The 15,305-nt window shown below is 41.9% G+C and overlaps 2 protein-coding genes across 9 annotated transcripts; one reads left to right on the forward strand and one right to left on the reverse strand.

Moving 5' to 3' along the window:
- Window positions 1-1,054: 1,054 nt before the first annotated feature.
- Window positions 1,055-10,567, reverse strand: LOC110344817 (uncharacterized). Of its 5 annotated transcripts, XR_002387666.2 has the most exons (5): window positions 9,783-10,426; window positions 7,555-7,687; window positions 3,753-3,790; window positions 3,001-3,055; window positions 1,055-2,424 (listed from the first exon to the last, which is right to left on the reverse strand). XR_002387666.2 is itself a non-coding variant. In XM_087202520.1 (4 exons), exons 1-4 carry the CDS (start codon window positions 10,565-10,567, stop codon window positions 3,018-3,020), a joined length of 519 nt encoding a protein of 172 aa, XP_087058646.1. In that variant the 3' UTR covers window positions 3,001-3,017. The 5 variants fall into 5 exon arrangements, 1 of the variants encoding a protein (XP_087058646.1); XR_002387665.2 differs by having other exon boundaries at window positions 3,001-7,687; window positions 9,783-9,907; window positions 10,250-10,426; XR_015447819.1 differs by lacking the exon at window positions 7,555-7,687.
- Srsf1 (serine and arginine rich splicing factor 1) lies at window positions 10,566-14,167 on the forward strand. 4 transcript variants are annotated; one of them, XR_015447817.1, is made up of 5 exons: window positions 10,566-10,759; window positions 11,166-11,350; window positions 11,688-11,860; window positions 12,064-12,746; window positions 13,660-14,167. XR_015447817.1 is itself a non-coding variant. In XM_004875612.3 (4 exons), the coding sequence occupies exons 1-4, from the start codon at window positions 10,566-10,568 to the stop codon at window positions 12,256-12,258; spliced, it is 747 nt and encodes a 248-aa protein (XP_004875669.2). In that variant the 3' UTR covers window positions 12,259-14,167. The 4 variants fall into 4 exon arrangements, 2 of the variants coding, with proteins under 2 accessions (XP_004875669.2, XP_087058645.1); XR_015447818.1 differs by having other exon boundaries at window positions 12,628-12,746; XM_004875612.3 differs by having other exon boundaries at window positions 12,064-14,167.
- The last annotated feature ends 1,138 nt before the right edge of the window (window positions 14,168-15,305 follow it).

Genomic DNA, 15,305 nt, shown 5'->3' on the forward strand with positions numbered 1-15,305 from the left:
TTAGAAACATTTGTAGGATACTGTGGTAGACCAAAGGGAAGTTGTGCCGGGCATGATGGTGCATCCTTGGTAATGCCAGCACTAAGGAGGCTGAGGAAGGAGAATTACCCAAGTTTGAGGTCAGCCTGATCTACATAGTGAGTTCAAGGCCACCCTGAACTACAAAGTGAGAACCTATTTTAAAAAATAAAAACTCTGAAAACCAAGGGCATAGGTTTTCAGAGCCTGAATAAAAACTACTGCTAATTATTAAGAATCTCCATGTGCAGGACACTGTATGACTGGTTTATTTCTGTGTGTTATTTCATTTAATCTTCACAACAGTCCTAAAAGTGCTATTATTATTCCCATTCTTTTTATTCCCACCATGCCCATTTTATAGATGAAGAAACAGAGACTTAAGCAGCTAAGGAAATTGTGCAAGATCACATGGCTAGGAAATGGTTTAAGGAACTTAAATCCCAAACTTTTTGTTCAAAGGCCAATTTTTTTTTTTTTTTTTTTGGTACCGGAGATCGAACTCGGGTCCTTGTGCTTGCACAGGAGGCAGCGAAACCACTGAGCTAAATCCCTGGCCAAACCACTGAGACTTTTAGGGTATTATTGCCCCCTTGCCTAAAAGCTAGCTGATAACAGCATCTGTAGTGGTGTGATTCTTGGAAAGCTCCTTGATAACTTAGTATTGTGCAAATCATGATTGGTGAGAACTTCTATTATTTTTTACCATCCCCAAACACATATTCATGGCTATTTACACAAAAATGACTGAAGATCTGCAGAGAAGACAATGAATCTGCTAGGGGCATATCTTTGGCATTCAAACAGCTGAACACCAATTCTTATATTAATAGCTACAGAAATATATTTTCTTAAGGGCAACTAGAGAATTTTAAGATTCTGTTGTTCATCGAGAAACATAAGTGAGCCACTGCTCCCAATTGAGAATGTGTATATTCTTGTAAGTTGTTGCTGAACAGTATCAGAAACTGAGATCTATAAGACCACTTGCCTTAGTTATTATCTCATTGCTGAGACAAAATACCCAACACCAAAGTTAAAAAGGGAAAGGTTTATTTAGCTTACAGTTTGTAGAGGATTCAGTCCATAATTGGTTGGCTCCAAGGCAGGGTGGCACATGGCAGAGGGGTAATAGTTCATGGTGGACCAAAGGCAGCAAAGCAACATGGGACCTTAATATCGTCTTTCTACGCCTTTTATCTTATCCAGACTACCAGAATTAGGGCAGTGTCAAACCAATCAGTGGACTGATTTAGTAATCACATACCCTTAATCCCAGTGTCACACACTCTAGATTCAGCCATCTCTGAAAAAGCTTTGAGTGGACATCTAGGCACAAACCATAACATTCCACCTCTGGGCCCCCAAAGACTCATGCATATCCCTTTATGTAAAAGGCATTGAGTCCAGCTCTAGGAGTTGCCAAAGTCCTAACATTTTCAGGACTGCTGAAAATTCCAAGTCCAAAGTCTCCTCTCAGATTTAAGGCAGACTCTTAGCTGCAAGCCCTCGTACAAATGAAAAGAAAGTTAAACACTTCCAACATTTTTTTTTTTGGTACCGGGGATTGAACTCAGGACCTTGCGCTTGGGAGGCAGGCGCAGTGCCACTGAGCTAAATCCCCGGCCCTACACTTCCAACATTTAATGGCACAATATAGACATTTCCATTCCAAAATGGGGATACAAAGGAATGGGACCAAAGCAAATCCAAAATCCAGCAGGGCAAACATGAAACCCCATCGCTCCACTTCTAGCATCCCTGGCAAACTGTGGAAAATTGTAAACACCAAAGGGCTTGGGTGGCTCCGCCTCTATGGCACTCCCCATGGTTGTAGCTTCCATGGCTTCTCTCTGCAGCTGGCTCTGCTCCTTCCTTTCAGTATTTCTCAAACGATCCACATTTCTGGCTTCTCCAAACTTCTGGGGTCTCCACTGCAGCTTCGGCTTCATACTCACAGCTTCACACACTGCCCTCTCAGGGGCACGGTGACTCCCTGGCCTCCCAGGCCTTCTTCTGAAATCTGGGTAGAAGCCTTCCTGACCCCACAACTCTTCCATTCTACGTCCACCTAAAACCAACACCATGTGGATAATGCCAAAGTCTGTTGCCAGCTGGAGTAATCACCAGGCTTCCTTCTCTCTTGGCTGTTGGGGTCCAGTGCCTATGAACCATCTCCCTGAAGAACAAATTTCCCAGGCTGTTGCCATTATGGAACACGGTGCTCTGAGGCTCTCTTCTCAAAGCAGTCTTTCACTTTTGCAATTTTGAGGGTGCAAAGGGTGGAGTCCCTGCTGCTTCTCATGATGCCCTCAGGCCATTTTTTCTTTTCTCCTGTTCTTTCTCAGCCATCAAGATCTCCTCTGTTCTATCTTTGCAGGCCGAAAATTTACCGGAGCTTCTTTTCTGGTCAAACGCAAAACATTTTAAATCATTCTGCTGGGGTCTTTGGTCTTGATTCTCAACCACTATCTGGCTAAAATCCCGCAACACTAGCCATGCCACTGCCTCAACATTAGACTGCCGTGAAATTTCTTCTGCCAGGTTAATTAGTCTACTGCCCCTAGTCTCAGTCTCAGGCACAGTCTCTGGACAGGAGCAAAATGCAGACAAACTTTCTGCCAAGGCATAACACACATTGTTGAGTCCAGCAACCAATGCAGTCCTTTTTCCCATTAGAAACCTCCTGGGCCTGGTCTTTACTGGCAAGATTTCTATCAACCTTCTGGTTTTCTGAGCTCTGACTAGATTCTCCCATACAGTACAGCCTAAGGCATTCCAGCTCTACTTTTTCAGCCAGCATCTCTGAACCTTTCCTAGCTCTTCCCACAAGCCTGTTCCAAAGGCTCTTGAGCCACATGGCCAGGTAATATCACAGCAATGACCCACTCCTCTGGTACCCAATTTCTGTCTTAGTTACTTTTCTCGTTGCTGAGACAAAATACCCAGCACTCAAAATTAAAAGGGGAAAGGTTTCTTTACCTCAGTTTGTAGAGGATTCAGTCCATAATTGGCTGGCTCCAAGGCAGGGTGGCACCTGACAGAGGGACAACAGTTCATGGTGACCAAAGGTAGCAAAGGAACAAGGGACCAAAGCACCTTTCTGCCCCTTTTATCTTATCCAGACTACTGGGATTAGGGCAATGCCAAACTAATCAATGGACTGATTGAGTAATCACATATCCTTAATCCCAGTGTCACACACTCTAGACTCAGTCACTTCTGAAAAAGCCCTGTGACTACATGAGACTTTGGGGGAACATCTAGACACAAGCCACAACACCACATGGAAGATATTGAAACTTGGTTTCACCGCTAACTAGAGAAACTGAAACTGGAATCATGTTTTGCCAGCAAAGTTCCACTCTGACTATGATAATTAACTACTGCTAGTGTTCAATATTGTATTAATTGTTAACAATGAAAACTTCAAAAAATATATCCATGTTGGCCCAGTGTGAACTGATGAAACTGTTCTGTTGTGGGCAGAGGAAGAGGCTATACTTCTATAGAAAAGAGAGGAAAAGCCTCTAAAGGCAAACATTTACACTCAGTCATTTCCAAGACAAGAAATGGATACTTAGATCCAAGGGAAAAATTTTTCCTTCCTTGGAGTTTGGATTCTAAGAAAAGCAGCCATTAATTTGGAGAGAACTGATGAAGCAGAGTAGCCCTGGGCCATATGGAGCAGGATGGGACGTGAATCTGGCTGTAGACTGCAGAGATATGCACACCTAGTAGTGTCTTGCGGCCATTGGGGACCAGCACCAGCCTGAAAAAGAATGATTTCAAAACATTAACAGATATTTATTGTTATGGTTTATATCTAGATGTCCCCCAAAGCCCTATGCGCTCACAGGTAGGGCTTTTGAGAGGTGACTGGATCATGGGGGTGTGATAATCATCAGTGGATTAGTCCACTATGAGTTTATAGCTAACCAGGGTGTAGGTAAGTAGAGCCTGGTTGGAGGAGGTGGGTCACTGAGGGTACGGCTGGAATGGTCTATCTCCCTGCTTCCTGCCACCTTGCCATGAAAGTACTTTTCTCCTCTGCTATGCCATCCTGCCTTACAGTCAATGGACTATGGGCTGAAATCTTTACACACTGTGACCGGACTTTAAATTGTGGGTGTATTGTGGGTATATCATGTCTCAGCAATGAAGAAAGTAACTAAGACATTAATTTATAGAAATTGTTACGGACTATTGTATACAACATTACTTCAGTGGAAGAATGGTCACAGGAAAAAAAAAAAAAAAAAAAGCATGGTCACAGGAACCTGCACTCTTACAATGCTTGACAATTTTTACTGTAGACAACAGAAAAAGGCAACCAACTGAAGCAGAACAATACCTCCACTTCTGGGCTGGACGGACATTGGAAGAGTTTATTGCCACCAGCCCTCAGTACTTAATCACTGAGATAGTGGGGAATAGGTACCAGCTGGTGAAGCACATGTAAGCATGTAAATGTATCTTTTGTAATAAATCATTTTAAGAGCTGTTTTCTAATAAAATTATATCCTCTTGTGATCAATAATGAGACAATAAAGATGGAAAGAATTAGCTAAAACTCAAGAAGATAAAAGAATGAGGGAGGCCAGTCCCAAAATACAATTACCAAGACTCTATTATTAGGTGACTTATTTGGGCTTTAAAAGTGGCTGTTTTTTATCATACAGTGCAATGAAAACTAATCCTTGTACCCACTGTGTCTATCCACTGACAGCAACATGAAGAAGTTTCCATAGAAACAACATTCTGCTCACCTACCATCCCACCTTTCTCAAAGAAATAGTCAATACTATTCATTTTAACAGAGAATATACTGGTAATAAATGAAGTTAAGGAAATCTGTCCTTAATGTAATTTACTAGGAAGATGAGACACATATAAATGAAACAAAAAGATGTATACTATTTCCTTCCTTTTCAGAAAATATCATGAAAACAAGCAGCATAAGGAAACAGAATCCTGGAGGGAACTCTTCCTGGAAGAAAACTCCTGTACACAGTAGAATCAAGTATTACTAATCTCTGTAAAGCATGTCTTTATATATAACAGTATAAATAACAGATTTATCTCCAGGGAAGACAGTAAAGACTGGCACAACAAATGTTGAAGAGGAATGTTCAGGTTAGGAGAGCCACATTTAGGTGCAAATGACTCTTGGACTCCCACCTCCAGTAGTGACTCTGAGGAATGGTACTGGAGAGTGACTTTGCTGATTGTGTCGTGAGGGAGTCTCCCTCTTCCTCTGTATCAATTCTTAAAAGTGTCACTGAATTATAATTTGCATACCATATAATTATTGGTACAATTCCATAGTTTTTTAGTATATTCACAGAATTATGAGCAAGGCATGGTGGCATATGCCTGTAATCTGAGCACTTGGGAGGCCGAGGCAGGAAGATGTCAAGTTCAAGGTCGGCTTAGGCTATAAATTAAAGGCTAGCCAGAACTACAGAGCAAAACCCTGTCTCAAAAAAACAAAATAAAACAAAACAACAACAACAATAAAACAAATTGTGTAACTATCACCACAGGTATAAAGTTTCAAGAGTATAGCAAATTTCTAGAAAAACTGGGTCTTGTGATGTCTACCCTTATAGTAATTCTGAATTTCTTTCTCATTTTTTTTCCAGTGTAATCATTTCCAGAGTAAAGTATAGTGCTAACACTAGTATATATTTGATTGAAGAGAATGCTTTGTAGAAGTTTCTTTTTAGATGGGTGTGATGGCGCACGCCTGTGATCCCAGTGCTTAGGAGGCTGAAGCAGGAGGACTGCTGTGAGTTCCAGGCCAGCATGGCCTACATAGTGAGTTCAAGGCCAGCCTGAGCTAATACCGAGACCCTGTTTCAAAAAAAAAAATTTTTTTTAAATTAGCAGGGTGTAGTGGTGCATACCTGTACTTTCAGCACTAGGAGGATAGGGCAGGAGAATCACAAGGCTGAGCTCAGCCTAGGCAAGATTCTATCTCAAATAACAAATCAAAATGGAGGGCTGGGGATTTAGCTCAGTGGTTCCACTGCCTGCTTCACAAGCACAAGGTCCTGAGTTCAATCCTCGGTACCAAAAAAAAATCAAAATGGACTGTGGATATAGCTCATTGTGAAGGCCTTGGGTTCAATTCCCAGTACTACACACACACACACACACAAGTTCCTTTTAGGGGAAGTAACTTCATAAACAGCAAGTGTTGGAAGTAAGGTGGCTCCTAAAAATGAACCCCCTAAAGTCCACATGTAATAAATTAGCTGGTTGTGGGAGCAAGCCGGTGAATGTATAACTGAGAAGTTTAGAAACCTGCCCTTGGCTTCAAACTCCAATTAAGATGAGACTGTAACCTCAGAAACCAAAACCCGAAGTGACTGTAATTCAGTCAGCAGAAACCTAACAATCTAATACATTGTTTAGAGGAAGTTTGTGTGTAGATTAGCCTATGGGAAGAGAATTGCCAATCCTTACCAAGTACTGTCCAGAGAACAGACACAAAATGCAGGGAGTGTAAATGTTCCCTTTTGGAGATGTGTACTCTGTTCTGGGGCAGCAATCCTTCACCAAGTCTCCCCATAATCCAAATGGAATAGTCTTCAAAATAATCCTACTCATTTTGTTCCGATTCACAAATAGTATAGTTTAGTTGTTTTTGTTTCCCCTCTCCTTTAAGCTTGTAGACTGAAATATGTTAATCAACTTGGGGACACTGATATCAATAAGGTTGCACACTTTTTTGGGGGGGGTACCAGGGATAGAACTTGGGACCTTGTGCTTTTGAACCAGGCGGTAGAACCACTGAGCTAAATCCCCAGCCCAATTAAGATTGTATTTAACTGTAATAACCATCAAGCTAATAGCATCATGAAGCCTCGGTATATATTCAATTCTTTTTTTTTTTTTTGAAGCTTCGTAGTTCAGGCTGGCCCTGAACTCACTATGTAGCCCAGGCTGGACTCAAACTCGCAGCGATCCTCCTGCCTCAGCCTCCAGAGCGCTGGGATTGCAGGCGTGCACTACCACGCCCAGCTTTCCATTCTTTGATCGGATGAGCATCCAATTTAAAACATGCCTGGGAGACCCTGATAAACAGAGATCTAGACTCTTCTTGCCACAAGTGATCCCATCCTCAATGCCAGGACCCACCCTTTGATTACATTCAAATACAAAACAAGATTTAGGGATTTAGCCAGGGATTTAGCTCAGTGGTTTTGCAGCCTGCCTTGGAAGTGGAAGGTCCCGAGTTGATCTCTGGTACCAAAAAAGAAAAAGAAAAAGAAAAAAATGTTTAATAAAAGGAATGTTTAAAAAAAAAAAAAGACCAAAAGAGAAACAAGAGTATTCTATTCACTCTATATGAAGTTCTAACTTGTATTTCTTTGAACTGAACAGAATTGGAAATTATTGCATTAAATTAGGCAGACAAGAACAAATCAAAGTGAATTTATGGTTTTCTTATTTTTCTAGAATAAAAATGGCTTGAAATTAAAAGTACCTAGGTTAAACCACCTCAGTTAGCATTGACTTAATACTAACCACCTAAAGAGCTTGAAGCAATCTAAATCAATGGCTAAAAGTTAGATCAGAGCAGGTCATGATAGCGCACATCTGTAGCCTCAGCACTCAGGAGGTGGAGGCAGGAGGTTCATCGTGATTTCATAGTGAGGTCCTGTATCAAAAAAAAAAAAAGAGAGAAATCAAATCAAATTTGCACTTGGGGTCATTAAGAGACATTTGTAAAATACATTTCAAACAACTTATTCATTTAGAGACAGGGTCTCACCATGTAGTTCAGGCTGCTGCGGGGGTCTTTTGGTTTTTTTGCTTTGTTTTGAGACAGGGTCTCACTATGTAGTTCAGGCTGGGCTCCAATTTGCCACAATCTTCCTGCCACTGCCTCCAGAGTGCTGAGGTTATAGGCATGCACCACCATGCCTAGCCAGCCACTTTGGATTTTGAATACACTTATCCTTTTTATTTTTTTATTTTTGGTACCAGGGATCCAACTTGGGACCTTTCGATTGTGAGGCAGGCACTGGAACCACTGAGGTAAATCCCTGGCCCTCTTTTTATTTTTTTTGAGACATGTGATTGAACCCAGGACCTTTACACCTTTATACTGAGCTACGTCTAGAGCCCCCTTTTGAATTTTTTTTTTTGTGGTACTGGGGATCGAACTTGGGTCCTTGGGCTTTCGAGGCAGGCAACAGAGCCACTGAGCTAAATCCCTGGCCCATGCTCCCCCTTTTGAATTTTGACACAGGGGCCAGGAGAAAAGGGAAATGGGACACACAAAAAATTAAAATGTATTATGTATATGTACCAATTCCCCATAAGACAGATAAACAGCATGTACTACAAACAGATACTAATAAAAATATAAATAAATAATAAATAAATTTTGAGACAGTCATGCTAGGTTCACACTGAAATCTCCCTAGCTCAGACTCCCAGAGTACTGGGATTACAGGTGTGTTGTAGTCCCTTCCCTACTGTGACTTCTGGGAAGAACACAATCAAATTTGCATCGGGCTGGGGATTTAGCTCAGTGGTTCTGCCGCCTGCCTCCCAAGCCTAAGTTTCCAAGTTCAATCCTCGGTACCAAAAAAAAAAATTGCATCCATCTCTAGAAATTCATCAGATGCTCACTGCAGACATTTACGCATCACTTAATTTCTATCCCCGCAACCCTTATTTTCCCGTTGCCCCTTATCTCTTCATCTAGTTTTAATGTTTTGTAGTATCTCAATAAGCTCCCTCACATTTGTGGGGAGAGGAATTATGATAATACATAACATGGAGAAAATCATCCTTACATTCTGGGTGCAGATCTGGTTCAGCATATTTATAATAATATTATTATTACTTGGGGCTTTTGAGAAAGGGTCTCACTTATGTAATTCAGGCTGATCTTGAACTCACTATGTAGCCTAGGTTGGCCTCAAACTCATGATGATCCTCCTGCCTCAGCCTCCCCAGTGCTAGGACCACAGGTGTGTGCCACCACACCTGGCTAATTTAGCATATTTATAGTTGCAGAGTTTGGTGGTGTTTTAAATTTGAATTCATCACTAATATTTTTTATTTATTCTATTTAATTAATTTATTTGGTTCTTTTGAGACAGGGTCTCCCTATGTAGTTCACGCTGCCCTTGAACTCAGTATGGAGCCTAGGCTGGCCTCGAACTTGTGGCAATCCTTCCGCCTCTGCCTCTCCAGTGCTGGGATTACAAGCGACACTATGCTTCGTTGTCATCACCAACATTTAAAACTCCCACGATGACCCGGGGATTTAGCTCAGTGGTGCCACCACCTGTCCTGCAAGCGCAAGGACTCGAGTTCGATCCCGGGTACCAAAATAAATAAATAAATAAATAAATATCCCATGATTTCACACACGAGGCCACATACTGTATTCGACGCCAAGCACCCAACAAAACCAAACCATGATTTCACCTAAGAATCCAAATTTCATCTCTGGAAAAAAGTGAGAGAAGGTGTTACTTCCCTAAGCCATCAAGCAAGCAACCGCGGTCTCCAGAGACTTTGGTTTTCACATCCAGTTTGCTCATTTGTATTATTACCTGAGAGGCCCGATAATGACTCTAAAATTCTCGTATAAAAGTAGCTTTTGGGCTGGGGATTTAGCTCAGTGGTTCCTGCGCCTGCCTTGCAGGCGCAAGTTCCCGAGTTCGACCCCCAGTACCAAAAAAAAAATGTAACTTTTGAAAGAAAAGGTTAACTTCAGAATTCTGCACACACACCGCTTTCTCATTCTTTGAAAGAATAGGAGCGATTCATTCTTCTTGCGCTGAGTCCAGAGATAGTCAATTAGGAGAGAAGCAAAGGTGTGGTCTCGAGGGCAGTACGGTGTTGTCATCCCTTCTGGCTGGGGAGGAAGCTACAGTTATGCCCTGCCTTTCAACTGAATCACCTGCAACTTAGATTCCGGATTTGAAGCAGTAGCAGAACTTGCCCTGGTTTCAGGAGCAACAGCCCGGCTCCTCCCCGTTAGTTCCGCCCCCGGAGCCTGTCCCGCCCCCGGAGCCTTTCCCGCCAAAGGCCGTTAACGGCGCTGAGCATGGCGGGATAGGGCTCTAGGCTAGGTTTCACCAAGTCTTTTCAAGCCACCGAGTTGCTTTCGAAAAGGGTCATTCTTGGGGAAATTATCTTTGATGATCCCATAGGCATTGACAGCCCCTTTCACGAGGGTTCTGTATTTAATTTTTACCAAATAGCTGTTCACTTTACTATCCAAATACTCCACAAAGCTAAGACGAGGGACTTTTTTTTCCTCCTTCGTGCGGAGGGTGACGTCGTGCGTGCGTAAACGCACTTCAACATCCGTTAAGCGCATGCGCATGCGCACTGAGCCCGAACACGCGCTTCCTTTCGCTTCTTCCCCCCCCCCGTATCCGTGCGCCGAGCAGATAAAGGCGCCATTTTGGAGAGGCCACGGGAGACGTGGTGCCGCTGCGGGTTCGCTCTGCTGTGCGCTAGGCTTGGTGGGAAGGCCCGTTCTCGAGTCCGCGCTTTTCGTCGCCGCCATGTCGGGAGGTGGTGTGATTCGTGGTCCGGCAGGGAACAACGACTGCCGTATCTACGTGGGAAACTTACCTCCAGATATCCGAACCAAGGACATTGAGGACGTGTTTTATAAATACGGCGCTATCCGCGACATCGATCTCAAGAATCGCCGCGGGGGACCGCCCTTCGCCTTCGTAGAGTTCGAGGACCCGCGGTAAGGCAGCATGGGACTTGCGGCCTTGGAGAAATAGGTTGGGGTAGTTGGGGAAGGCTCCGAGGCCTTAACATAATAGGGGAGGAGGGGCTCTTGGGAGAGGTTGGGGCGAGGCGGTGTCCTCCCGGAAGGAGGCGAGCCCATTTGGCGTTTCTGTGGAACAGGCGCCCTGGACGTCCCGGAGCCCACGCGCGGGCCCGGAGCGGGAAACTGAGGCGAGGAGGGCCTGTGTAGTGGTCTTGAGCCCGGCGCTTTGCTGGGTGGTGGGGGAGGGGCCGCTCCTATTATGCAGCGCATGTGGGCTCAGCGCCAGGGTGCGCATGTGCGGGGCTCAGCGCGTCGAGACCGAGTGAGCTGCTACTGCAGATCTCCCCTTCTCATTCTTTTGGTTTCTGTGATCACGCAGAGACGCGGAAGACGCGGTGTACGGTCGCGACGGCTACGATTACGATGGATATCGTCTGCGGGTGGAGTTTCCTCGAAGCGGCCGTGGTACAGGCCGAGGCGGCGGCGGGGGTGGAGGTGGTGGAGCCCCCCGAGGCCGCTATGGCCCCCCATCCCGGCGGTCTGAAAACAGAGTGGTTGTCTCTGGTGAGTTTGTACTGTCCAAGTGGGTTGAGAGTCAAACATGACTTAAAATTTTTACTTCCCTGACGGATTTGACAGTTGCAGGTTTTTTGTTCTAGGCCTGTAGGTTTTGGGTGCGTTTAGTAAGTAAATATTACCCAAATCATGTTGTACTACTAGAATATGAAGATCTTTTACAAATAAATTTGCACTCTGGGTCTCAGAATCTTACCAGCTGTTTACCTGGATCCACTTGTATACAGTCATAATTAAGAATCTTAAAATGACTTTTGTTCTAGTGTATAATTAACGTGAAGTTTACGATAATTGATATTAAGAGGGGAAAAAAAAATCTTTTCAGGACTTCCTCCAAGTGGAAGCTGGCAGGATTTAAAGGATCACATGCGTGAAGCAGGTGATGTATGTTATGCTGATGTTTACCGAGATGGCACTGGTGTCGTGGAGTTTGTACGGAAAGAAGATATGACCTATGCGGTTCGAAAACTGGATAACACTAAATTTAGATCTCATGAGGTAGGTTATACACTTATTCTTTTCTTTGGCCAGAATTGGATACAGTGGTCTTAACAGTGGAATTTGAAGGTAAGGATTCAGGCAAGAGTGTCCAAAAGTAAATTGCCAGATACCCGATTGTAGTTACTTTGTATTCATTCAGCATAACTGAAGACAGCTGAAAAGCTTAGATCTTTCAATGGAAAGTTCTGTCTATCCAATAGGGAGAAACTGCCTACATCCGGGTTAAAGTTGATGGGCCCAGAAGTCCAAGTTATGGAAGATCTCGATCTCGAAGCCGTAGTCGTAGCAGAAGCCGTAGCAGAAGCAACAGCAGGAGTCGCAGTTACTCCCCAAGGAGAAGCAGAGGATCACCACGCTATTCTCCCCGTCATAGCAGATCTCGCTCTCGTACATAAGATGTTTGGTGACACTTTTTGTAGAACCCATGTTGTATACAGTTTTCCTTTATTCAGTACAATCTTTTCATTTTTTAATTCAAACTGTTTTGTTCAGAATGGGCTGAAGTGTTGAATTGCATTCTTGTGTAATATCCCCTTGCTTCTAACATCTACATTCCCCTCATGTCTTTGATAAATTGTATTTTAAGTGATGTCATAGACAGGATTGTTTCAATTTAGTTAACTCTCCATGCTCTTCAGACTGTGATATTATGTAAATGTCTATTCTGCTCTGGTTTGTGTGAACTGGGATGTTGGGGATGTTTGTGGTTATCTTATCTGGGGAAGTTCTTATGTTTATCTTGCTTTTCATGTGTCTTTCTGTAGACATATCTGAAGAGATGGATTAAGAATGCTTTGGATTAAGGATTGTGGAGCACATTTCAATCATTTTAGGATTGTCAAAAGGAGGATTGAGGAGGATCAGATCAATAATGGAGGCAATGGTATGACTCCAAGTGCTATTGTCACAGATGAAATTGGCAGTATTGACCTTATACTAAAAGGCAAGGGTTGAAAGTGAAAAATATATATATCTACCTTAAAACACTTGCAAACATCTTTTGCAGTTATCATTAAGCTACAATTGCTTTGCTCTTTAAACCTTTGCAATTGTGGCAAAATAACATTGCCCATTTTGTAACTATTTTGCTCCCTTCCCCCTTTTTTGTTTTAATAGGGACTAATGTGGGAAGAACTGGCTAATTTGTCACAGTGCTTAGTTACAGCTGTTAATGTGTGACCTGCTGTTGGTGTACATGTGGGTACAGGGTGTCTTTAATTCCAATGAGATAGAGTATAATATCAATACTGCTAAATCTGCATGTCCTCTGTGTGACTGATAAAGAGCGTTGCTATTTCATTTTTTTAAGACAAAATGAAAGCAAAATATAGAATTCCAATGTATTGGTGTAGATAATCTAGTTGGGAGTACTTTTTTAAGTCTCACCTTCCCCTTTAATACTCATAATTGACTCACGTTTAAGACACTTTAATTTACAAATTAAATCGCAGATGGGAACATTAGATTTAGTTTAGACTTAGGTGGGTAACTATCAGTAAATTTTTCAACTACATAACTGTAACCACAAAACCTGTAATACGCTGTACAGTAACAAGTGTTGGCATTATCAGTTGAACTGTAAATATAAAATGCTTCTTCCAGTTAGTCTCTATGATGATTTAAGTTTCTAAAATTTATCTGAACACCATTCAGAAACTTGTTTTGGGGAATTTGATAGTTATTGATGTACATCTGTTAAATGGATGACAGACATAACTCATCATTCCCCAGAAACCTTTTTTGATTACAGTATCTAACATTTTGCCTCCTCTTTTTTGGTTTTGCTGGTTATAAAGGTTTGGATTGGAGAGGGCTCACTGGATCCCAATCCTTGGAGCTGGATCATTGGATTCAAATCATAATGTGGATAGGATAGGGAGGATGAATTACAAGGATTCATGGAGCGGGATCAGATTACCAGGAACATAGGAGTGGATTCCTGCCCCAACCAAACCGCACTCGTGTGGATTTTTTTTATTCAACTTAATTGGCTATTCCAAAGCTTTTTTTTTCCTATTTTTGACGATTGGAGCCCTTAAGATGCACGATGGAATTGTGTTTTGCATTTTTTGGTAAAAGGAGCAAAGCGAGGACCTGGAGATAATACGCTGGAGCAATCTCCTTGGAAGGATTCAGCACGAGTAGATGGTAAACATTTAAAGGGGTTAAGGGGGGGTTTGTTTAAAATAGTAATCAGTAAGTCACTTCTAAATTTAAAGAAAAAATTGGAGTTGAAGAATGAGTAGGTTTCCAATTGGCTATTGCCGTTTTTCGTTGAAAAAATAAACGTTTTTTAAAAAACTATGCATGGTTGTCCTTTTTCCTCTTCATGTAAAATTTTAACTTGTAACTATGAATTCTTTAAGCAACGTAAGATTGACTCTTGTTTATGTATTAAAAGTTTCTTGAAAGGCAGTCTAATAAATGCTATTAGCCGTCTCTTATGTTAATTGTGAAAATCATAGGAGGATAACAAGGCAGTTGTATATGTAATGGCAGTTGAGGGGGTGATCTAGTTTGAAAGCTCTTTGCTAAAAAGTGATTAAAAACTTGCTGATGCTGTTTGTTTTGGTAATCATTTATAGACTACAGGCTTGTACAAAATTAGTTCATGCAAGTTAACATTGGCTTGGAAATAGCCTTTGAGTTTCAGATTTCTCAAAAATTGCTAAGTATGAAATGTTAACTTTAAGCACAGATGTATTAGAACTCACCACAAGTGACATTTCCTTTTTGAAATGTGAACAATATGGTAGAAGATTAACTGCTTATTTGGGTTAATCTTTGCCTTGTAAACTCTTGCTAACCCTGAAATTATTCTGTCCCCAAACTTAGGTATTCTGTATCACAGCTGTGATTATATTGTCTACTAATTTTTATATATTTTGATAAGAGCCCCTGGATGCTAAATTTTTTGTTTTTGGGATGGGAAAGAGGTGCTTTATTTTAAATTCTTATTTTCTTACAGCTAATAAGAGCAGTAAACTGTTCTTTTGTATTCAATAGGAATAGCTACATCTTTAACCTTTCCCTTGGGTGCAGACTGAATCAGATGATTATTCTGCTGACATAATTTAAAACATAGAGGAAATGAGACATCTTGATAGTGGAAGAAAGGATTTCCATGATAGTTGTAAGATTACCTAACCATCACATTTTAACAAACCATATGGAGCAGTGATGGCAAATCTTTTAGAGCTTTCAGTGATAAAAACAGCCTGCCTTGGCATGAGTTTGCCACACTGCTGTATACAGTCTATCCTGTAGAGGGCATAAGTTCAAAACCAGGAGTTTTGTTTTAGCTTTGTAAAAGATTGACACAGATTAAGGGTAAATATTTCTAGTTACTGTGTAGGAATTCAAAATATGACCAAGAAGGAATTGCTTTTAAACTGTTTTGAACAATTATATATGACATACTTGCAGTTTTTCATGTGTAGAA

The sequence above is a fragment of the Heterocephalus glaber genome, unplaced genomic scaffold, assembly GCF_053883595.1.
Source record: "Heterocephalus glaber isolate CG9 unplaced genomic scaffold, H.glaber_assembly_v1.0 deba00001773, whole genome shotgun sequence".
Taxonomy (NCBI): domain Eukaryota; kingdom Metazoa; phylum Chordata; class Mammalia; order Rodentia; family Bathyergidae; genus Heterocephalus; species Heterocephalus glaber.

Excerpts from the sequence above, each read along its gene's own strand:
- Srsf1 (XM_004875612.3), top strand. The coding sequence starts at position 10,566 with ATGTCGGGAGGTGGTGTGATTCGTGGTCCGGCAGGGAACAACGACTGC. Across the intron at positions 10,760-11,165 it reads GTAGAGTTCGAGGACCCGCG|AGACGCGGAAGACGCGGTGT; the intron begins GTAAGGCAGCAT and ends GTGATCACGCAG. Across the intron at positions 11,351-11,687 it reads AAACAGAGTGGTTGTCTCTG|GACTTCCTCCAAGTGGAAGC; the intron begins GTGAGTTTGTAC and ends AAATCTTTTCAG.
- LOC110344817 (XM_087202520.1), bottom strand. The coding sequence starts at position 10,567 with ATGGCGGCGACGAAAAGCGCGGACTCGAGAACGGGCCTTCCCACCAAG. Across the intron at positions 9,908-10,249 it reads GTAAAGTGAACAGCTATTTG|CCAGAAGGGATGACAACACC; the intron begins GTAAAAATTAAA and ends CTTCCTCCCCAG. Across the intron at positions 3,056-3,752 it reads TGGCCGCAAGACACTACTAG|GTGCCACCCTGCCTTGGAGC; the intron begins GTGTGCATATCT and ends TCCCTCTGTCAG.